At 53.7% G+C, this 21,011-nt stretch overlaps 7 protein-coding genes across 7 annotated transcripts; 3 read left to right on the plus strand and 4 right to left on the minus strand.

Moving 5' to 3' along the window:
* Positions 1 to 42: 42 nt before the first annotated feature.
* Positions 43 to 1,029, minus strand: BO66DRAFT_373718 (putative isochorismatase family hydrolase; the record flags this gene model as incomplete). The annotated part of the gene is made up of 4 exons (XM_025645555.1): positions 914 to 1,029; positions 822 to 837; positions 686 to 739; positions 43 to 598 (listed from the first exon to the last, which is right to left on the minus strand). The coding sequence occupies exons 1-4, from the start codon at positions 942 to 944 to the stop codon at positions 43 to 45; spliced, it is 657 nt and encodes a 218-aa protein (XP_025504408.1). The 5' UTR covers positions 945 to 1,029.
* An 86-nt stretch (positions 1,030 to 1,115) lies between these two features.
* Positions 1,116 to 3,153, minus strand: BO66DRAFT_391712 (bifunctional hydroxyethylthiazole kinase/thiamine-phosphate diphosphorylase). Its single transcript, XM_025647320.1, has 7 exons — positions 2,971 to 3,153; positions 2,743 to 2,919; positions 2,556 to 2,691; positions 2,090 to 2,503; positions 1,657 to 2,033; positions 1,505 to 1,605; positions 1,116 to 1,454 (listed from the first exon to the last, which is right to left on the minus strand). The coding sequence occupies exons 1-7, from the start codon at positions 3,068 to 3,070 to the stop codon at positions 1,200 to 1,202; spliced, it is 1,560 nt and encodes a 519-aa protein (XP_025504409.1). The 5' UTR covers positions 3,071 to 3,153; the 3' UTR covers positions 1,116 to 1,199.
* A 1,809-nt stretch (positions 3,154 to 4,962) lies between these two features.
* Positions 4,963 to 6,240, plus strand: BO66DRAFT_401266 (translation initiation factor eIF5; the record flags this gene model as incomplete). The annotated part of the gene is made up of 1 exon (XM_025648755.1): positions 4,963 to 6,240. One exon carries the CDS (start codon positions 4,963 to 4,965, stop codon positions 6,238 to 6,240), a length of 1,278 nt encoding a protein of 425 aa, XP_025504410.1.
* Positions 6,241 to 6,537: 297 nt separating this feature from the next.
* Positions 6,538 to 10,175, minus strand: BO66DRAFT_373727 (uncharacterized protein; the record flags this gene model as incomplete). The annotated part of the gene is made up of 2 exons (XM_025645556.1): positions 6,538 to 10,092; positions 10,143 to 10,175. The coding sequence occupies 2 exons, from the start codon at positions 10,173 to 10,175 to the stop codon at positions 6,538 to 6,540; spliced, it is 3,588 nt and encodes a 1,195-aa protein (XP_025504411.1).
* A 518-nt stretch (positions 10,176 to 10,693) lies between these two features.
* On the plus strand, positions 10,694 to 13,995 carry BO66DRAFT_391715 (DNA ligase (ATP) CDC9). Its single transcript, XM_025647321.1, has 4 exons — positions 10,694 to 11,031; positions 11,146 to 12,976; positions 13,032 to 13,262; positions 13,317 to 13,995. Exons 1-4 carry the CDS (start codon positions 10,994 to 10,996, stop codon positions 13,857 to 13,859), a joined length of 2,643 nt encoding a protein of 880 aa, XP_025504412.1. The 5' UTR covers positions 10,694 to 10,993; the 3' UTR covers positions 13,860 to 13,995.
* Positions 13,996 to 14,317: 322 nt separating this feature from the next.
* dppV (dipeptidyl peptidase DppV) lies at positions 14,318 to 17,317 on the plus strand. The gene is made up of 8 exons (XM_025645557.1): positions 14,318 to 14,498; positions 14,556 to 14,607; positions 14,657 to 14,895; positions 14,956 to 15,970; positions 16,027 to 16,249; positions 16,313 to 16,545; positions 16,645 to 16,856; positions 16,942 to 17,317. Exons 1-8 carry the CDS (start codon positions 14,434 to 14,436, stop codon positions 17,081 to 17,083), a joined length of 2,181 nt encoding a protein of 726 aa, XP_025504413.1. The 5' UTR covers positions 14,318 to 14,433; the 3' UTR covers positions 17,084 to 17,317.
* A 64-nt stretch (positions 17,318 to 17,381) lies between these two features.
* vtc4 (putative vacuolar transporter chaperone (Vtc4)) lies at positions 17,382 to 20,901 on the minus strand. The gene is made up of 5 exons (XM_025645558.1): positions 20,534 to 20,901; positions 19,994 to 20,465; positions 19,660 to 19,905; positions 18,293 to 19,604; positions 17,382 to 18,213 (listed from the first exon to the last, which is right to left on the minus strand). The coding sequence occupies exons 1-5, from the start codon at positions 20,536 to 20,538 to the stop codon at positions 17,798 to 17,800; spliced, it is 2,451 nt and encodes an 816-aa protein (XP_025504414.1). The 5' UTR covers positions 20,539 to 20,901; the 3' UTR covers positions 17,382 to 17,797.
* Positions 20,902 to 21,011: the final 110 nt, after the last annotated feature.

A 21,011-nucleotide genomic window follows, 5' to 3' on the forward strand; every position in this document is an offset into this window, starting at 1 on the left:
TCAACCCAACAAGTAACCCCCCGGGCCCCCAATTTGAAAACCTTAGATCCTCGCCAAAGCCTCCAACGCCCCCCTCGTCTCCTCCTTCATCTCCTTCACCACCCCACTCACCCCCTTAAAGGCCGCATGCCCCGCATCCCCCAGCATCTCAAACACCACCCCCTCGCTCGTCGTCACCGTCGCCCCGGCGTCCCGCAACCGCTGCAGCGCCACCCCGCGCTCCTCCGCGTGCGCACTGCTCACCCCGTCCACGATCACGTACACCCGGTGCCCCCGACTCAGCAGGTCCAGCGTCGTCTGCGTCACGCAGATGTGCGTCTCGATCCCCACCAGGATCGCGTCCAGGGGCGTCTCGCCCTGCTGCGGGTTGGGCAGCAGGCTGGCCAGCTCCGGCGTGATCATCGAGAAGAGCGTTTTGTCGATGTTGGCAAGGACTCTGGTTTGGGAGGAGGTGGAGGAGGAGGAGGAGGGTGGGGGCTGCAGGTACGGGCTCAGTTCGGAGACGGTGTCGCCGAGGCGGGCGCGGTTTTGGGTCGTTATGTAGATTGGCACGTTTAGCGGTTGCGTCGCGCGCAGGAGTTTGGTGGTTGTTGTTATTCTTGGGATTGTTAGTTGGTGGTTCTGGGGGGATTGGGGATTGGGGTTGGGGATCGGGATCGGGATCGGGATCGGGATAGAGACGTACACTTTGGGGAATTCGTGGATTACATGGCGGAATTTTTCTTGGATGTCGCAGATGCTTTGTTGGTTGTTAGTTGGTGTGGTTTAGGGGTGGTGGTGCGTGGCTTTGAGGGGTGGGTTGGTGGGTTGGTGAGACGTACAAGAGGGCGGGGTTGCCTGGTGATTTCAGGGTAGTGGGTTAGTTTGATGTTTGGATGGTAGTGGAAATGGGAGGGGCGAGGATAGGACATACGGATGCGCGTGGCTCGAGTGAGAGTGGCCATTTTTGCAGACTTAAAACACACGTTGCTGAGAATGTGGTCAGTGGTAGGGAGGGACGTATTGGGGAGAATTTATAGGAAAGATCAGCAGGAGATTGCAGTGCAGTTGCAGTTGGAGTGCAGAGCGGGGAAACGGACGGGTCCGGTGCGGGGAAGGGCCGAGGTATTGGTTGCCTTGTTTATCGGGCAGACATATCAAACTGCCGGAACGTACTGTACTATAACTACACACATCATAACAACTGGGTACCACTCTATCTACAGAGCAATCTCCCGCACCTTCGCCCGCTCACTAAACCAACTGTCGTCCCCCTTCGACGCGGCCTGCCGGATGGCATACAGCTCATCCAGGAAAGCAGGAACAAAGCTTCCCGGCCCCCGCACATCCTCCCTCGCCGCCGCGTTCTCCGCAGCGATCTCGTACATCAGAAGACCCGCCAGCACGGCAAGAAGCTTGTCTTTCGGATTGGCGGCCAGAAAGCATCCAGCAACCGTACCAACAGCACAGCCGGTCTGTTCCTTCATTAGCATTTGCAGATCAAAAAAGGGGTCGGTGCACTTACTCCCGTGACCTGGCCGAGAAGTTCGTGGCCGTTTTCCACGGCAATGACGCGCTCGCCATCGCTCAGGTAGTCAACCGCACCGGTCAGGAGGACGAGGTTCCCTAGATAATTTGTGAGAATTTATATTGATGGAAGCGTGTAGTCAAACGTACGCTCTCGCTTAGCAAGCTCAAGAGCCAACCGAGCCTTTCCTTGGTCGTCAAGGCTGCTGGGGCCGCTGTCGACACCCCTCTGTGTCACGCCACTGCTCCCGAATACCTGTCGAATTTCACCCTCGTTGCCCTTGATGAGGTCGAAGTATCCCCCCGCCATGAGCTGCTTGACTGCGCCCCGACGAATGCCGGTCGCAGCCGCGCCGACTGGATCGTATACCACCGGGTTTCCGCGCTCGTTGTATGCTTGCAGAGCCTTGAGGTAATTGGGGATGCTCTCGCTGGTGAGAGTGCCCATGTTGATCACCAGGGCACCGCCGAATTGACGGAGGTCGACGGCTTCGTCGCCGTATGGAGACATGATTGGGGAAGCGCCCCTACACGTTATCAGCCCTGCTGTCAAGTATGTGAGCACCGCGGGGGGGTATCATACATGGAAAGAGCGACGTTGGCAACAAAGTTGGCCACGACATAGTTGATCATATTGTGTACCAGCGGATGAGTCTTTACCATATCTTGAATCGCGTGGGGAACCTGTTTGAGGAGTGCGGTGGTGTCCCGCGCCGACGCCGACGGCTCACTGTGTACGAATGCAGGGGGGCTGGCAACGAGCTTGACGAACTCGGCCGCGGCAGCCTTGGGATCATCAGCAGCCATGATACCACTGACGATGGCAACGCCATCCAACCCCTTGTTCGGCGCACGGGACTGGTACAAGACGCGTTGCACATTCGACTGCTTGATTCCGCCGATGGAGACGGTTCCCACCGTCCGGCCCGTCTCGGAGATGGCTTCCAGAATGGCTTGAGTGCCGGCTGTACCGAGGATTAACTTTGTGTTCGTTTTCCTGACCTGGTCAATCGATGTCTTGTGCTGGTGAGTCAACAGATGGCACCTACGTTTGCGTGGCGAACATGGTGCCAATGCCGAGATAGTCGGCGCCCGCCGCAATCGCCTTCTGGGCCTCCTCAACAGACCCCGCGCTGATACCGATGATGGCATTCTCTGGGAGAAGCTTCTTCGCTACCTCAATCGCTGCAAGCAGTTAGCGCGGTAGATTGCGAGACGGCGTTGGGAGATGCATACCCATGTCATCTTGGCCAAGGTGGACACCCTCCGCCCCCACGGCCAGAGCAACATCAACACGGTCGTTGATCAGCAATGGCACTCCATAGGCCTTGGTGATCTGGTGCAGCTTCCTGGCTGTCTCGATTTGAGCTCCCGTGTCGGCCTTCTTCTCGCGGTACTGCACGATAGTCACGCCTGAGATAAGTGGTCAGTGGGATGTCTCTGGCAGACAGAGAAAGCACGTACCTCCTTTGAGGGCCTCTTCAACAACAGTGCAGAGGTCCCGACCCTTGAGAATGGCAGGGGTCGAGTCGGTGACCAAGTATACAGATAGATCGAGAGCCATATCTGTAGACTATCAGAATGTCCTGGGGCTAGAAGATGCGGTTAATTTAGTTTTTCGTGACATTGCACCGAGGGGCACACGTGGGTCGCGGGAGCGAGCCACCAACAATGCAAGTTAATGCAATCGTCAAATAGTCGCACCCGTGCGGGGAAAGAAAATCAAGAGTAAAACATACCCACTGAGAGACTTACACACAATTCAAGATCCTTGGTGAAAGGACTCGGGCGGTTGGAAGAGGCTTTTCGCAATGTCGGGCAGTGTGTGGGGACGCCCGAAAGTTAGTCATTCTATACGCACGACCGACGACATCCTTGTGGTCGATGGCGATTTGCTGCTGCAAGCTGTTGCACCAATTGTTTTGATATGCATTTTGATGATTTTATTGGTGTCTGAGACAAAAGACACAAAGAATGCGACGCTTGATATGCTGGAAATATCCAGAGAATGGCCTCCTGCATAGCACACTGCTACGAATGCCTCAACTATATATTCCACCCGGTCCGAGCGAGTGCCACGCACCATTGAGCCGACCTATTCTCTGAGGTTCCTTGCTTGTCCAAGGCATCCGAAGCCATCCTACAGTGATGCACCTCATATTTCACAGTGCCTGAGTTGTGTGTGTGACAAGAAAGGTGGCGGTGAGTCCTCAAGCATCAGAACTACTTCATTAGGAAGATTGGCCGGGATATCTTGTCGAGGATAAGCAGGCCAGTCTGGTTGTGTAACTACGGGGTGATGGTAGCCTAGCAGGCAGGACATAATGTCGTAAGTGCTTAGCATCTCCAGACAAATGCATGGCATCCATAGCATGCTTGAGCAGGGTTCATGGGAGCAGGCAGCGACACGATGATCTCGGGGATAAGGTCGGACACAACCACGAGCTATAGCCTCCCAGATATTGTTGCAAGCAAGATTTACCTCGGAGCAGAAGTAGAAGAATTATAAGAGAGCAAACAATAGTTTAGCGACTGGATTGAGTGAATGGGAGCACGTGTAACCGGAAGGCCGGCATCCTCACTCAATTCGGGGGGGGGGGGGGGGAGGGAGGCAGCTGACTCAGCGTCTCCATTTTTCATCTCAAATTTTCACTTGGTGGCCATATTGTTCAGGCCGCTGGGAGTCGAAGTGCCTGCCTCTTCCATTCCTTCCCAATCAGTGCTTGGCACCAAACCGGGTCGGACTTTTTTTGTTTGGGGACCTTTTCTACCTTTTCTACCCTCGCTCGCATCTCCTTCTCTTCCCCTTCTCTTTCTCTCTTCTCTTTCTCACCCACTCTCTATCACATCACTTCTCGGTTTTTGTCAACCACTCCCCCTTTTTTTTATTCCAACTCCATCGGCGTTATACGCTGCTGTCCCATTAAATCACCCTTCAGGCGACCTTTCTGCCTGCTGGTTTGCACCTCAAGTTTTGTTCACGCACAAGCCACTCTGGTTAGTCTCACTGTCACCATCCTTTCTGTCATTCCTCCACCAGGATTGCGAATCTGACCGTGTCGATTTTCCCTCCCCCCCACAGAAGAACCACCCGTTGGTTTCTCTCTTTCCTGCCAGAGAAAGCCACTGAAAATAGAGTCGGTCGAGAACTTGTCTATGTATTCGTCCTGCGTCAGAGATTTCGATCACCACCTGCCGCTCAAGCTGCAATCGTTTCGCTTCACGTCGAAACCTTGTAGTAGACATTCGAAGTCCTGTGGCTGAAAGCTTTTGGGCTGCCCTCCATCGTTCTCGTTCTAAACGATCGCAAAACAAAAAACCGCCACCATTCCTTCTCAACTAGGAAACTACGCATGTCTTGTTCCTACAAGATATCCCTGGTCCAGAATCCTCCCCGCTTAATATAACCACAACAATAAGTCTTCCTGAAGATTTTTATCAACCTCAACCGTCATCATGGCTACTGTCAACATTCGTCGGGATGTCTCCGATCCCTTCTACCGCTACAAGATGGAGCGCCTGCAGTCGAAGATCGAGGGCAAGGGCAACGGTATCAAGACCGTCGTTGTCAACTTGAACTCGGTCGCTCAGTCTCTGGCTCGGCCTCCCGCTTATGTCATCAAGTACTTCGGCTTCGAGCTCGGTGCTCAGGCCAACGCTAAGCCGACCGATGACCGTTGGATCATCAACGGTGCTCATGATGCCCCCAAGCTTCAGGACTATCTCGATGGCTTCATCTCCAAGTTCGTGCTCTGCAAGAAGTGCAAGAATCCGGAAACGGATGTCAACATCAAGGACGAGAAGATCTTCTTGGACTGCAAGGCCTGTGGTCAACGTTCCGAGGTCGACTCTCGTCTCAAGCTGAGCACCTTCATCCTGCGTGATGTCGCCTCGGGCAAGGGAGGAAAGAAGGACAAGGCTTCGAAGAAGGATCGCCGCGATCGTAAGAAGGAGAAGAACAAGGCAGCCAACGGTGACAGCAATGGCAGCCCCGGAGACAGCAACTCCGACAACGGCGATGAGGAGAGCCCCGATGCCGCCCTGGAAGCAGGAAGCGACGACGAGCTCACCCGCCGCATCAAGGCTCAGGCCCAGAACATTGAGGCCGAGGATGAGATTGATGACGATGACTGGGCGGTCGACGTCTCTGAGGAGGCCGTCAAGGCTCGTGCCAAGGAGCTTCCCGATGATCTCAAGCGCACCCTCGTTCTGGAGGATGCCGACGAGGACGGTGCCGATGGCCCGTCCGCCTACGATGAGCTTGGTAGCTGGATCATCGACGCTGCTGCTCAGAAGGGTGGCGTCACTGGTGTCAGCGATGTCGACATCTATATGAAGGCCAAGGAGTATGGCATCGAGAGCAAGCACAAGACTCTGGCCGTTCTCGCCCAAACCATCTTCGACGACAAGATCGTCAAGCAAATCCCCGCCCGTGCCGGTCTTCTCAAGAAGATGATCACTTCCGAGCGTCACGAGAAGGCTTTCCTGGGTGGAACCGAGCGCTTCGTCGGCAAGGACCGCCCCGAGCTGATCGGGCAGATTCCTGCCATTCTGCTCAAGTACTACGAGCACGACCTCATCTCTGAGGACACCCTCAAGGCTTGGGGTTCCAAGGCTAGCAAGAAGTACGTCGACATCTCGACCAGCAAGAAGGTCCGCAAGGCCGCTGAGCCCTTCCTCGAGTGGCTTGAAAACGCCGAGAGCGAGGAGGAGAGCGAGGAAGACGATGAGTAGACTGCCGCCAGCTTGCTGGTTTCTAGTTCTAGACGATCGCTTTCGGGAATTTTTCCACCTGTTGTCTCTTCGCTTATTGTTTTTCTCACCGACTCCACTCATTTGATGCGTATACTCGGGTTTGACCCGCTGTTGCTTGAGTTGTCTGAGAGGTTTACACAAGACGAGAACATATTATTTAGCTACCAATAAACTTCTCTGCTCTATACATTGATATCCACCCTAAGAATAGTAGATCCAGCTTAGGCAATATTTGTACCACTTCGTGTTGATCAACTTCCCGACTATTGTTCATGTTCAAAAAGTCAACCCTGCGAACCTCAACCCCGTCCCCGGGACGGTCCACACCTTCAAAGGCTCCTCCACCACCTCACAAATCAAAGGACCACTCCTCGTCTTTTGTTGGATGTTCGACCCAACTCCGCGAGCCCGGTGCTCCTGAAAGAGAAACCAGGTCAAATCCGCATTCCACGTCTCCAGCGCCTCCAGCGCCTCTTCAATCGACCCTAGATCAGCAGATCGTTCATCACTTTGATCCGCACGACCACCGTCATCACTCAATTTCTTCCTCGCCGACCACCGCTCATACACCTCCGCCCCACCACCCGCAAACAAAACCACCCACTCCACCACAAACCGGGCGATCGTATCCCCGACCCTCAGCGGAAGCCGCACGTGCGTGAGCAGGGTAATGAAGAGCGGGAGCAAACCGCGCCAGATGGCGTGGTGGGGCGTGAAGGCGCGGGCGCTGGTCGCGTGGAGGGAGAGGGATTGCGTGAGATTGAGGTGGAATTTTGGGGTGGATGTGGCTGTGGCTGTGGCTGAATGCGGGTGATTCTCTGAGGGAGTGATGTCGAGAAGCCTTTTGTCGGGATGGAGGGGTGGATGCTGCCGTGACCGCCGCTCGAGGGCCTTCTCGGCGTCGTGCCGGACTTTCGTCCACGTTTGGCGGTACAGGCGCTCCCAGCGGGGGAATTCGGATTCCACGCGCGAGGCCAGGAAGTCCCCGGCTGCGTGGCAGAGGGTGCGGATGGCGTGGCAGGCGGTTGTGGTGACGTAGGTTTCTTCCTCGAGGGATTCTGGGTTATTTGGGGTTGCGGTGGTGGTGGTGAGGGTTAGGGGTGTGGGTGCGGATTGGGGGTTGGTGCTGGTGCTGGTGCTGGTGCTGGTGCTGCTGAATGGGGAGGATGGGAAGCTGATCCTCGCGGCGAGGGTGGGCCAGAGGTCGTTGATTAGCGGCAGAAAACTGTTTTCGTTGGGGGAGAGGGTTGGGAAGACGTCGGTGAGGATGGTGAGGAGGGAGCGTCGGAGGTACGGGGACGGGGAGGTGAGGTAGGAAGGGATCGAGCGGACGATGTGCAGGAGCAGGGTGTGCGGTTTGCTCAGCGGCTTTTCGCCGTCCTCTGGTTCCTTGGGGGCTGGGAGGGGCTCGTCGGATTCGTCTTTGTCGAGAAGCTCGGCGAGGGTGTTGTCGAATTCGGTGGGGGGTGGTTGTTGTTCGTCTTGGGGTGAGCTCTTCCACGGCTTGCGAGGGTGCGAGATGGGCTCGTCCGGGAGCTCGTGTGTGAGTTTGGCGCGTTTGGCTCGTCGTTGGGCAAAGTCTTGCGCGAGGGTGGAGATCTGCAGGCTTTCGTATCTCTTCTTGCGGTGGTCGGGCTTGGTGGTGCTGCCTTTGCCGTCACTGATTGCCAGCACGGCGGGCGTTCTGGTTCCTTCGTCGACAATGGCCGCTAGTGTTCGGAACATCAGCTCGACGAGCTTGGGGTAGCCGTGGTACATGTCTAGGATACCGAAGATGGAATCCACCAAATCGTCCAGGTAGGGGATCAGCCGTGCACCGCAGAGCTTCACCATCATCAGCAGCACCTGCGGCGGATAGGGAGATACATCGAAGGTATTCAGCTTCAACGCCACTGAGTTCACCAGGTAGTCAACGTTCTCTATTACCATAGTGCTGGCGTCTTGGTAGTTGCATGCGTTCGTGAGCAGGTTCAAGCACGTCATCGCATGTCTCTGAAGGCTTGAGTTGCTCGAAGCCAGTAATTGGAGGACTGGGTACAACGCATCCATCAATTCCGGCCGGAAGGCTTCGCCGAGTTGTTGTGCCTGCAGAGCGACGGCCTCTAACGCAAGAGCCTGTACCCGCCAGTCGCGGGAGTCATTGGCCAGTGGCTCGTTCAAGACTGGCAGTGCGATGTAGTACAGTTCCTCGATCATTCCAGTCCTGGTTGCGGGTTGGCCTGAGGGTTCAAGTTCGTCGAGCGATATAAAGTCATCGAAGGCTGATGTAGCCTGCAGGTTACTCGTGAGAAAGTTCAATGAAAGCCACAGCGGTGAAATGAGGGCGTTGCCGTGCTCTTGGTAAAGTCGGTTGATGATGAGACGTGTGATTCTGTTGCCGGATTCCGAGGAACTCAGTCTGACGACCATGGTTCGAAGATCGCGCAGTGTGTCGCGCTGACTTTTATGTTCCATAAGCACGGGTTCGAAACTGACGGCGCTGCGTCCATGTTGCAAGACTTCCATGTTCTGAGATTGTATGGCAGAGGTGCTGAGAGGCTGCAGTGCATTCACTGTGTGGCTCACGGCTGCAGCAACGCTATCACATATACCTGACGCCAGGCTGCTTTCCAGGATATCGGAACTCGACTGTACGTGTGACAACACCTGAAAGGCAGTCGATATCTGTCTAACTGCCCATTGTTTCGCTGTTTCGTCATTGCCTTGCATAGTCCGTGGGAACGAAGTGATCCAGGTGTGCAGAGAATCCTTGAGGTTATCTACCACGACTGGGTAAGTTGTAGCGTGGTGGGTAAGAGCTGTGAATGCTTCATTCGGTATATTCTTATCGTCTTTGTCGGACAACACGATTAAGGTCTCGACAGTGATCGGTAGCGACTCTTGCAGCGTGACTTGACAATCTTCTACCACCATCAAGCATAGTTCACGAAGGGCTGTTTGTACCTCGGGCCGTTCGTGCCGTCTGACCTGTATAATATTGGCAAGCGCAAGCTTGATCTGCGTGGCTGTAGCTTTCAACCAGGAGGCATCAAGCACAAGCGGATCGTCCGGCTTCTGTGATTTATCTTGTTTTTCGGTCACCTTTGAAGCTCGATCGTTGAGAACTGTTCTTAGCATGTAGGTGAGGATCTGAAGGCAAAGACTCAGAAGCTTGTAAGAGCGCCGCGTCTGCGTCGTGGGTCTTATCACTTTCGTCAGGGTTGAGACTGTCCGGGGCATGATACTAGCCAGTACTACTCTATCAGTAATGTGATGATAGAGAGCTATGAGCGATTTGGCCGCCGAAATGCACAGCTGATCGGATTGGTCGTCGCTAATTCCTTCTAGCAGGACATAGACCGTTTGATCGACCACAGTGGCGGTACCAACTTCGTGGTAGATGGTGGCGGTGGCCTCGGGACCTTCAAGGACATTAAAGATAGCTGAAAGGCAGTTGAAGCCGGTAATCGACAGTTCTGCTGGCCGAGCCTGTGCGGGCTGGCTACCGTTGGCTTTGCTCGGCGTACCTCCCACGATCAAGGTCAGAAGTATCATGAGCTGTTTGCCCATTTGAGGAGATAGGCGTCTTCGCCACCCTTTCTCGATTAGGATTTGCAGACATTTGACAGCAAGCTCCAGAGAGTTGACTGGTGTTCTTTGCGTCTCGTTGAAGACGTGACAAAGAGGGAAGAATGCATACTCCGCGAGCTTTTCGTCCAGGGCATCTTTATTGCCGAGTTCGTTCAGGACGGCGTACACGGATTTCAAAGCCTTGAAGACCTCATTAGAAGACGCTTGACTCCCACGGAAGCGCAAGCCGACAGCACTCAGTTCCACACATTGTGGTTTGAGCTTTGTTATGCATTAGTCTGGTTCGACATGATACTGAACTGGAGTCATACCTTGGTGAAAGCTTCCTGCCGGGAGATCTCCATCGAACCAGACTGATTTAGGTGTAACAAAAGCAATCATGAAGTCTGAGATAGTGCAGCCATTGAATGATTCAGTCAAGTTACCAAGTAGTCTCCAAGTTAGCTACAGCGAAATATCAGGTTGTGCATTGCAGCGATCAAAAGGAAGCAGTATCGATAATCCATCCTCTCCGCCTTCGCGATCACTTTCTGCCCGACTCCCGGGGCGGTAAAGGTGGAGAGGTTTGCATTGTTTGATCTGTAAATGCGTCACTCTGGCTCAACTCAGGTCTTGTATTGAGCTGTAGCCAGACTCGACTCAAGAGTGGGCATTCTCATCAAGCACTGATGCTGAAAAATAAGCTACCCCGGATGTGATTTCATCGTCCCATCAAGAATCGAAAGCAACAACACGACTTACCCTAGTTGTAAGTCCCATCACGTGACACTAATTAATCTCGCGTCACGTCACGTCGCGTTAACTTCAAGGCTCCCGTTGAAGCTTAAAGCAATTTGGAAGGCAGCAATGTCTACCTAGTGTGCCTGGCCCATGGAAACTGCAGACCCTCAATGCATATAAACTGACAAGCTGGCAAAGTTTATTATCAGGTGAAAGGCGGTAGCAGCGAACGTCTATGCTCTCTTCATACCGTTCCGCGTGTGTTACGCCGTCTTTTCCATTCCTTCCCAGGAATCCCGCCTTTGGCACCACAGCCCCGAGGACTCTGCATTCGACCCTACACTTTGCGCGCCCCCATTCCTCGCTTGCCTGGACAAGGCCGCCCGTATCCAGTCTCTGCCTGCGATCAGATCATCCTCTCCGTCCCTCACTATTTCTCGCAATGGCGGATTCTAAGGGTCGGAAACAAGCAACTCTGGGGTACGTCAAGGATTCCCAGCTAACTCTCGGGTGCGTCTTTTATGACTGGCGCCTAGGTATTCTCGATCCTTGGTCCCGAGAGTTTCTCAACTAATACATGATGACAATCTTTAGGAGGTTCTTCGGATCAAATTCCGACGCCCCACGAGATGCGCCTAAGAAGCAGACCACGCTCGCGTTTTCGGGCAAAAAGAGCAAGACCCAGGAGGCGGTCGATAAAGCACCAGAGTCAGCTGCTGCTGTCAACGGCGCCAAGGTCAAGGACGAACCCATGGACGAAGCCAAGTCTTCTAGCGCCGAGCCAGAAACAGTGAAAACAAACGACAAGGAGGATACCACCACGTCGAAGAGAGAGAACAGCAGCGAGGACGAAGACAGCGATGTTCAGCCTGCACCCAAGCGCCGTCGGAGAAACTCGCAAGCGAATGGATCGACTGCCTCGCCTAAAGTCTCTCCAAAGAAAAAATCACCGTCGCCGAAGATTCCGAAGAAGCAAACCAAATCCAACCAACCCTCCGAATCTCTGAAGATCGAGAAAGCTTCGGGGGAAAAGACACCCGAGAAGGAGGAAGAAGTATCAGAGGAGGAGGAAGCACAATCGCTTAGTGAGGATGAGGAAGACGAAAAGCCGGAGGTGAAAAAGAAGAAAATCGAGAAGGTACAAGCCACGCTCAAAGCAAGCGGAAGTGAGCCTTATCCGGACTGGAAAGCTGGCGACCCGGTGCCATATGCAGCACTGTGTACGACTTTCTCGTTGATAGAAATGACTACCAAAAGATTGGTCATCCTCGCTCACTGCTCTCTGTTTCTTCGGCAGGTACTGCGTTTGACCCCGCAGGACCTTCTTCCCACTGTCCAGCTTATGATCAACAAACTGGCTGCGGACTATGCAGGCATTGAGCTTGGAATTGGCGAATCTCTAATCATGAAGGCGATTGGTGAGAGCACAGGACGGAGCTTGGCCGTCATCAAGGCTGATCAGCATGAGATCGGCGACCTCGGACTAGTCGCCGCCAAGAGTCGCTCCAATCAGCCGACCATGTTCAAGCCGAAGCCCTTGACAGTCAAAGGCGTGCATGAAGGTCTTCTTACCATTGCGAAGGTGCAGGGACACGGTTCTCAAGAAAAGAAGATCTCCGGCATCAAGAAGCTTCTTTCTGCGGCCGATACCGCCGCTGCGGGCAAAGGCAGCAAGGGCATCGATATTACCAAGGACAAGGGCGGACCGAGTGAAGCCAAGTATATCATCCGTTTCCTAGAAGGAAAGCTTAGACTTGGTTTAGCGGAGAAGACGGTCCTTGTTGCCCTCGCTCAAGCCGTGGTCACGCACGAGGCTGAGCTCAGAGGAGAGAAGGCACCCTCTACCGAAAAGTTGGCCCAGGGTGAGGCTATCTTGAAGACTGTGTACAGCGAGCTGCCCGCTTACGAGATTATTATTCCGTTGATGCTCGAGCATGGTCTCTCGAATCTGCACGAGCACTGCAAGCTGCAGCCGGGCATCCCCATCAAGCCCATGCTTGCCAAGCCAACCAAGTCCATTACGGAGGTTCTTGATCGATTCGAAGGAAAAGACTTCACCTGTGAGTATAAGTATGATGGCGAGAGAGCTCAGATCCACTATGTTGCACCCGATTCAGTCCACCAGTACCCCGGAGCAAAGGCGACATTGCAGAGTGGTAGCCAGGGTCTTAGCTCCATCTTCTCTCGCAACTCGGAAGATCTGTCCAAGAAGTATCCCGATGTGCTTGCGAAACTCAACACATGGGTGAAGGGCGGTGTTACTAGCTTTGTCCTCGATTGTGAGACCGTGGCCTGGGATACAGTGAACAAGAAGGTTTTGCCATTCCAGCAACTTATGACTCGCAAGAGGAAGGATGTCAAAGCGGAGGATGTTAAAGTCAAAGTCTGCGTGTTCGCCTTTGACCTGCTTTTCTTGAATGGAGAGGTATGACGTCTGTCCTTTGATCGTTCAAGCCCGAGACACTGACGCGAAGCAATAGCCTACGGTGAAAAAGAGCCTGCGAGAGCGTCGCGAGCTTCTTCACGAGTCATTCGAGACTGTTGAAGGCGAGTTCCAGTTTGCGCAGTATGGGAATACCAACGTCGTGGATGAGATCCAGACTCTACTTGATGAAAGTGTAAAGGCCTCGTGTGAAGGGTTGATGGTGAAGATGCTGGACACTGAAGAGAGTGGTTATGAACCAAGCAAGCGGAGCCGCAACTGGCTCAAGGTACGTCGAATAGAACCGAGCCTGATTTGTGTCTGTCACTAACTACGCCACTAGGTGAAAAAGGATTACCTCGCCGGAGTCGGCGACTCCCTAGATCTCGTTGTTTTGGGTGCATATCACGGACGAGGCAAGCGTACATCAGTGTACGGTGCCTTCCTTCTGGCTGCTTACAACACGAGCACACAGACCTACGAGACGGTCTGCAACATTGGCACAGGTTTCTCGGAGGCTGACTTGGAGGAGCTTCATAAACAACTTTCTCCTATCGTCATTGACCGGCCGAAGCCGTTTTACTCCCACTCAAATGTCCCCAAAGATCAGCCGGATGTGTGGTTCGAGCCGCGCTTTGTCTGGGAGGTCAAGACTGCTGATCTAACACTGAGTCCGCGCTATAAGGCTGCGGCCGACGAGTTTGAGGGGACGACTGGCGGAGGCAAAGGAATCTCTCTTCGATTCCCACGATTCATTAAAGGCCGTGATGACAAGAAGCCCGATGAGGCGACGACGACTCGGGCAGTGGCGGAGATGTACCGCAAGCAAGAGGCGGTGCAAAAGGAAAATGCTAAGAAGGGAGTAGACGATGACTTTGAGTACTAAGCCGAGAGTTCTGACTGTTCTGGCTGTTCTGGCTGTCCTATCTATTACGTACATACATACTGGAAGCCCAGGTGCTGTGGTTGAAGCTCCTGCCCGTTGATTAATCAACATAGATAATGAATGACTATGAGATGTCTGACGTATCGGTTACACTCGCCTCGCCTCGCATCGCATCGCATCGTACTGGGTATCTCCTCATAAACCCACAATATTAGCAAGCAAGCAATCAGGCCATGTGAATGACAGCAATGCAAGACACTTCAGGGTGCCAAGCAGCAGTCGGGAATGTGTATCAACTTGGCATTGCAACCCAAGACTTGCAACCCGCCCTTGCTTGTCCACTTTTTTTGTTGCTGCTTATCCTGATCAGGCAGGTCCCTAACTGACTCCCTCATTTCATCATTTTCATCATCGCCCTCTCCAAATCACTCACTCGCTCTTCGTCTTCTCGGCCTGGTCTTCGACCTCATAAATAGGCCCCTTTGTCTGACTTCTACTTTGTGTTCTGTGCAACGTGAGCTTTCTCCCCGGAACCTGGATTGCGACCTGTGTGCGATTGTTCTACAACGTTATCATGGGAGCTCTACGATGGCTCTCCATTCTTGCTGCGGCTTCAGCGGCTTCAGCACTGACCCCCGAGTACGTACCCATGGCGCAATCACAATCGTATTGTTGCTGATGTCTCATATGCTGCAGGCAATTGATTAGTGCTCCGCGGAGAGACGAAGTCATCCCCAATCCATCTGGAGTATGTCGCTTGATCTGATCATAGATCTGTAGAGGACTGACAACATCAGGCTCTCGGTCTCTTCTCCGTCTCCCAGTACTCCTTTGACACCCATTCCGGAAGCTCATGGTGGAGCCTAATTGACCTAAAATCGGGTGAGACCAACACTCTCACTAATGACAGTAATGTCTCTGAGATCATCTGGCTTGGCACGGATGACTCCACTATTCTCTATATCAATAGTACCAACGCAGACATTCCCGGTGGTGTCGAGCTGTGGATCTCAGATGTCGCAAACTTCCAGAACGGGTAAACCCATAATGCTCCGTTCACTGTTGTTGATGAATGATAACTGACGATGACATGCAGATACAAGGCAGCCTCACTGCCAGCGAATTTCCTCGGTCTCAAGACAGCTGTCACGGACTCGGGTGATGTACGGTTCATTCTTCGGGGCAAGGCGTACGGCAATGGCACGGCCTACAATGAGAAGCTAGCCGAGAAGTCCCTAAGCTCAGCTCGCATCTATGACAGCCTCTACATCCGCCATTGGAATACGTACCTTACCCCACCCTCTCATGCTGTGTTCTCAGGCACATTGAGCAGTTCGGCTGGCGGTAACAGCACAGGTCGTTATGCTTCAGAAGGTGGTCTTACGAACCTGGTGTCCCCGATCAAGAATGCCGAGAGCCCTTATCCTCCCTTTGGAGGAAACTCGGACTATGATCTCTCGCCCGACGGCAACTGGGTAGCTTTTAAAAGCAAGGCCCCGGAGCTACCTCGTGCCAACCTCACAACCTCTTACATTTATCTTGTGCCCCATGATGGTTCGAAGAAGGCTGTCGCAATCAATGGACCCAATCGTGCCGTCACCCCTGCTGGGGTTCAAGGAGATTCTAGCAACCCCGTCTTCTCTCCGAACAGTGACAAACTTGCATACTTCCAGATGGAAGACAGACAGTACGAGTCCGACAGGCGCACTTTGTACGTCTATAGTATCGGTGCTAATGAGTCCATCGCCACACTTGCTAAGAACTGGGATCGATCGCCAGACACGGTGGCTTGGGTCGATTCAGACAATCTTGTCGTTACAAGTGAGGATTACGGTCGAACCAGGCTTTTCGCTATTCCAGCGGATGCAGGAGATGACTTCAAGCCGAAGAATTTCACCGACGGTGGCTCTGTAGCGGCGTACCATGTCCTGCCAGATTCCACTATCCTTGTCACCGGAAAGGCCATTTGGACTAGTTGGGCTATCTATACAGCTAGTCCCGACCAGGGGGTCATCAAGACACTGGCATCCGCCAACGAGATTGATCCCGAGCTGGCTGGATTGAGCTCTGCTGATATTGATGAGTTTTATTACCAAGGTAATTGGACCGAGGTAAGTCTAGTATACCCTGCCTCTTCTCACCGGACAGGCACTGATCGGGTTCACAGATTCATTCCTGGATCATCTATCCGGAGGGCTTCGACAAGAGCAAGACTTATCCTTTCGTTCTATACATCCACGGTGGACCCCAAGGCTCATGGGCCGATTCCTGGAGCACGCGCTGGAATCCCAAGGTCTTCGCCGATCAGGGCTACGTCGTCATCGCCCCGAATCCAACAGGCAGTACTGGCTTCGGAGACGCCCTCACCGACGCCATCGCAAATGACTGGGGTACGACCAGACCCCTTTTTCTCTCCACTCCTTGGAATATCACCATGCTAACCATACTCCAAGGAGGCGCTCCCTACGACGACCTCGTGAAAGCCTGGCAGCACGTCCACGACAACTTCGACTTCATCGACACCGACCACGGCGTCGCCGCCGGCGCCAGCTACGGCGGATTCATGGTAAACTGGATCCAGGGCTCGGAGCTGGGCCGCAAGCTCAAGGCGCTCGTCTCTCACGATGGGACATTCGTCGCCGATGCGAAGATCGCCACCGACGAGTTGTGGTTCATCGAACATGATGTGCGCTCCCCCCTTTCTCCTTTACACACACCCTCTATTCTCATCACACCTGCCCCCTTCCCTAAAGCCAACCCTCACTAATACCACGCAACATAACAGTTCAACGGCACCTTCTGGACCAACCGCGACAACTACCGGCGCTTCGACCCCTCCGCCCCCGAACGGATCCTCCAGTTCGCGACCCCGCAGCTCGTCGTCCACAGCGACAAGGACTACCGCCTCGACGTCGCCGAGGGCATCGCCTTGTTCAACGTCCTCCAGGAGCGCGGCGTGCCGAGTCGGTTCTTGAACTTCCCGGATGAGGATCACTGGTGCGGTTGGCCCTTTCCGCTTTTCGTTGCTTGTTTCTGTCTCAAAATTTGTGCGACAGCGCGAACTAATCCATGCAAACGATAGGGTCACCAACCAGGAGAACAGCCTCGTCTGGCATCAGCAGGTCCTCGGTTGGTTGAACCGGTACTCCGGCGTGGAGGAGTCGAACCCTCACGCCGTCCGGTTGGAGGATACGGTGGTACCGGTGGTGGATTTCGACTCTTGATTCCCTCAGGCTGGGTGGATGGATGGCTTTCCATCTTTTGTATTTCCTGTCTCCCTCGATGCTCTTGGGGAGAGATACTTGGGGGCAGAATACTGGACCACTAAGTGTTCATTTATGCATTCCAGCTAAGACCTGCTGCGGTGTGTAGACGGGTTTCGCAGACGGTTCTCCACTCTATATAGCCACTATCTCTCCCTACATTGAAAGCGAATCGATCTCGCCGATCTCCCCATGTGACTATCGTCATGTCTATGCATACTGCGAATCAAGAAAGATATCCAATCATACATCAAATTATCATCACTCCAGACGGTGGTATAGCATAGTATGGTATCAACAATCGGACCAAAAACAAAAACAACAAACAGGCACATGCACATGCAGCGACGAATGACTGGGGAACAATTCCTTTTAGAACAAACACGGATGACATGGATAGGTGTATACACTTCATCAACCAATCGCTGACTCACACACTTGCCGATCGCAAATCGACACTGGGATCCTTTTTTCCCCTTCTTCCCTCAAACCAATCAGCCAGAACACATAACAACGAGAACAAACCAAGACTCGCCGGTTAAAAAAAAAGTCATCATGATATATAGCCTCTTCATCGTCGTCATCATCCTACTAAGCCAGAATAACATCAAAACACAACTACTAGAGCCCAAAATACTCAGTCGGAGAGTGTTGTGCCCAAGCTCATGTAGCAGATTACAACTCCCCACCATGAGAAGGGGTGACATCGAGGTCAAGGTCGAGACCCCCGGGCCCATCCTTGGCCAAGAACCCTTGCTGCCGGACGCGGAGCCCGAAGTTGACCATGACGATGGCTACCAGGCCCAGCCCGACGACGGTGGGGCCCCACTTCTCGTAGTACACGCGCTTGACGTCGCGGCGCTTGCGGATCTTGTCAACGCGCCAGATGTACAGCATCAGACTGTAGATCAGCGACAGCGAAGCCAAAATGGTGAACGCCCACGAGGAGGCGAAGGTGATGTAGTCGTCGCCGAAGTTGAGGAGGGTGGCGGCGATGGTGGCGAGGAGGATGGAGAACTCGAGCCACGAGAGGAAGGTGCGCTCGGCGGCGAAGTAGACTTTGGGCTCGACACGGACGGGGACGTGGATTCCTGGTAATGGTGTTAGAGTTCGTGGTTCTTGTATGGGTGAAATGGCTCAGAAAGATAAGGGGGGGGCCGCAAGACTCACGTTTGCCTTTGGGAGCGTGGAATCGCTTGACAGTACGCTTGTTGCCGATGACGGCGATTCCGCTTTGCTCGGGTGCTGGGAGACTGGTGGGCGTAGGTCGGGGGATGAGGGATTTGAGGACATGGATTAAGATAGAGCCGGCGTGCTCGGTGTAGTATTTGGCCAGCTGCTTGTAGTAGTATGTGCCACCGACCCGACGAGCTTCTTCCAATTCATCCGAGTCGATTGATGACTCTTGATCCGAGTCATACAGCGGGTAATCCTCGTCGCCTGGAAGCGGTAGAGCGGCGATGCGTTCCTCAATGTCTAGCGCATTGCCATCTGAGTCTGCGAACAGCGCGTGGTGCTCAGCATCGGCAGCCTCGACTCGATGCACACCATTCGGCCACTGGCCTGCGCTCTCATCCTCATCCTCCGAGATCTCGTCTTCCGGGGTTTCTGTCGCGGATAATGACGTGCTGGGCAGCGGACGTGTGATTCCAAACTGGCGGGTGGCTGGCTTGCGGATGTCGACGTCCATCTGCGGCATCCAGAATGGCAAAAGGTTGATGCGGTCAGGGAATAGCGTGGCCGTGCCGTGAATAAATTTACTGTACTTCGGAACTGCTTCGACCAGATGGCTAGCTGTCAGCTCCCTGATCCACTTAGGTGGCTCCTGGCCCGCCTGTGTTTGTAGCTTGACTTCCAAGACGGCATAAGGAAAACGCTCCACGTCCTCAGGGGGCAGTTGTGAGAACGGATAATCAACACCAATGTCCATGCGACGCCAATTGTCGCCAGCTCTGCGGCGACCGTCAAGGTTGTCCTCTCGAACCATTGTCAACTCAGTATCAAGAGAGATACGCACACGAGCGTCTCCGGGAAGTTGGAAGGCTGTGCGGTGGTAGAAAGATCGGGTGACTGGTACAAGTCGTCGCGTGATGACTCGATACTGGATTTCCCGCGCCAATTGCTCGAGATTGGCGATTTCCTCCTCGCTCTTCTTACCTTCCCTGCGCATCTTCTCGAAGATTTGTTCCACCGTCAGCCGACCAGCAAGGTAGTCGTTGACATGCTTCTCTTTCAGGGAGAAACGCGCCTTGACCGACTTCTCTCCAGTCCAATCCTCCCGGTGGGTCTTGCGCTCCACGAAGATTTGATCGCTCTCCATGCCACCATACCAACGCAATCGGATAGCCTCCGCACCTTCGGTCTTCTTCAGGCGACCTTGGTATAGTTCCCAGGTATCAGTGTTGTCGTAATAAATAGAGGAAATAGCAGCGTCCTTCTCCTCAAATTCTTTGCTTGGGTTGAAGACTAGAACGGGAAGGTGCTAATTCATCCTGTTAGCACACGAGGGACTTGACGAATCACGGTGAGCTGCTTACCTTGAGGATAATCAGTTTGAGCTCGGTGATATTGTCTGGGTGTACCCAATACTTGGTAGTTTGACGGACAAAGTTCTGCTGGCTTCCACCGGCCGCAGAATCGCCCTTGACGGGGTTACCCTTGGTCCGCACAAGATCGTAGAGCTTGGACAACTTAACCACGAGCGCATCATAGTTATCGTTGAAAAATGGCTTGGCATTGAGGCGCGCAGCGAATACTGGCTTCAGATGCCACCCCGTTTGTTTCTGCATGTAGCAGTTAGCGGGCGCTCCAGTTCCCAAAACAGTCCCATTCAGTGGATGATGTCATTCCGGTTTTCAAAAGACCACTCACATCATGCTTCTTGATGATTTTCTGAAACCCCGTATAGTTCAATTGCGTAAACTTGGCCAGGTCATGTACGTCGGCGATGATGTCGCTCAAGGCCTGCTCGAGCACTAGGAAATCCTCGTCTGAGGGCGGATTGCGGTTGGGTCGGTTGTGGGAGACACTGTCGGAGCGGGCACTGGTGGCAGCCTCAAGGCGCGAGACGACATCGTTGACCTCTTGTTCGCTCGCCTGGATGCGACGAGCAATTTCGGCGCTCTTGATCCGCTGGAAGTTGAAGACCTTGTCCAATTCGCTCTCCAGCAGCGTCACGAAGTGCTTCTCGTCGTCTTCCGACCAGGGCTGGCGATCGGGGCTGGCATTTTCGGGAGTGGGCTCCGTGACATATCCGGTCTTCAGAGCTTTCTTGAGTTCTTCGTAGGCGATGTAGTACCAGTAGTACTCCTTCACCATGGACGATCGGAGGTGCTCCCCGAACCTAGAGAGAAGGGTGGAATGGTGAGTGGAGCGGTTTCATCTTCGAAGGAGCAATTGTAGTGGACCAACCTCATGCTGAAATATTTCTAACGAGTCGCGCAGATATCCAAGTAAGCTGGGTGTATGCGAAGGGTGAGGGAATAGGTAGAGTAGAGGAAGAGAATGGGGTGGGCAAGTGTCAGGTAAAGAACATGATGCGGACGCAGGGGGGAAAGCGGGAAGGCGGAGAAGACGTTGGAAGCGAGACTGAACGAAGAAGGAATAGGCCGGTTAACTGAGAATTGGATGAAAACAAAAATGGAGAAGCTGATAGACGACGGCTAGTCTCAGAAGAAGCGACGAGAATGGAGAAGTTTTTCTTCGGTGATGAGTGAGAGACAGGGTCGAGGGAGCCTGGAGAGGAGCTATGATGGATAATGGATAGCTTCGAGGTTCTGGCCATGGATTGGGGGGGGGAGGGCCCAGAAACGACGTCAACCCGTGACTGGCAATCGATAACACGGCTCCATTAGTGGTCCGGGCGCGTCTTATTCATCACCACCTCAGC

This window comes from Aspergillus aculeatinus (assembly GCF_003184765.1).
Source record: "Aspergillus aculeatinus CBS 121060 unplaced genomic scaffold BO66scaffold_22, whole genome shotgun sequence".
Taxonomy (NCBI): domain Eukaryota; kingdom Fungi; phylum Ascomycota; class Eurotiomycetes; order Eurotiales; family Aspergillaceae; genus Aspergillus; species Aspergillus aculeatinus.

Coding starts and splice junctions, on each gene's coding strand:
- BO66DRAFT_391712 (XM_025647320.1), bottom strand. CDS start 3,070: ATGGCTCTCGATCTATCTGTATACTTGGTCACCGACTCGACCCCTGCC. Junction 1,606..1,656: donor TGAGCTTGCTAAGCGAGAGC/GTACGTTTGACT, acceptor CAAATTATCTAG/GGAACCTCGTCCTCCTGACC. Junction 1,455..1,504: donor TTCTCGGCCAGGTCACGGGA/GTAAGTGCACCG, acceptor ATGAAGGAACAG/ACCGGCTGTGCTGTTGGTAC.
- BO66DRAFT_391715 (XM_025647321.1), top strand. CDS start 10,994: ATGGCGGATTCTAAGGGTCGGAAACAAGCAACTCTGGG. Junction 11,032..11,145: donor CGGAAACAAGCAACTCTGGG/GTACGTCAAGGA, acceptor GACAATCTTTAG/GAGGTTCTTCGGATCAAATT. Junction 13,263..13,316: donor GGAGCCGCAACTGGCTCAAG/GTACGTCGAATA, acceptor CTACGCCACTAG/GTGAAAAAGGATTACCTCGC.
- dppV (XM_025645557.1), top strand. CDS start 14,434: ATGGGAGCTCTACGATGGCTCTCCATTCTTGCTGCGGCTTCAGCGGCT. Junction 14,608..14,656: donor TCATCCCCAATCCATCTGGA/GTATGTCGCTTG, acceptor TGACAACATCAG/GCTCTCGGTCTCTTCTCCGT. Junction 16,250..16,312: donor CGCCATCGCAAATGACTGGG/GTACGACCAGAC, acceptor CCATACTCCAAG/GAGGCGCTCCCTACGACGAC.
- vtc4 (XM_025645558.1), bottom strand. Junction 19,906..19,993: donor AAATCATCAAGAAGCATGAT/GTGAGTGGTCTT, acceptor TGCTACATGCAG/AAACAAACGGGGTGGCATCT. Junction 19,605..19,659: donor TCAAACTGATTATCCTCAAG/GTAAGCAGCTCA, acceptor AGGATGAATTAG/CACCTTCCCGTTCTAGTCTT.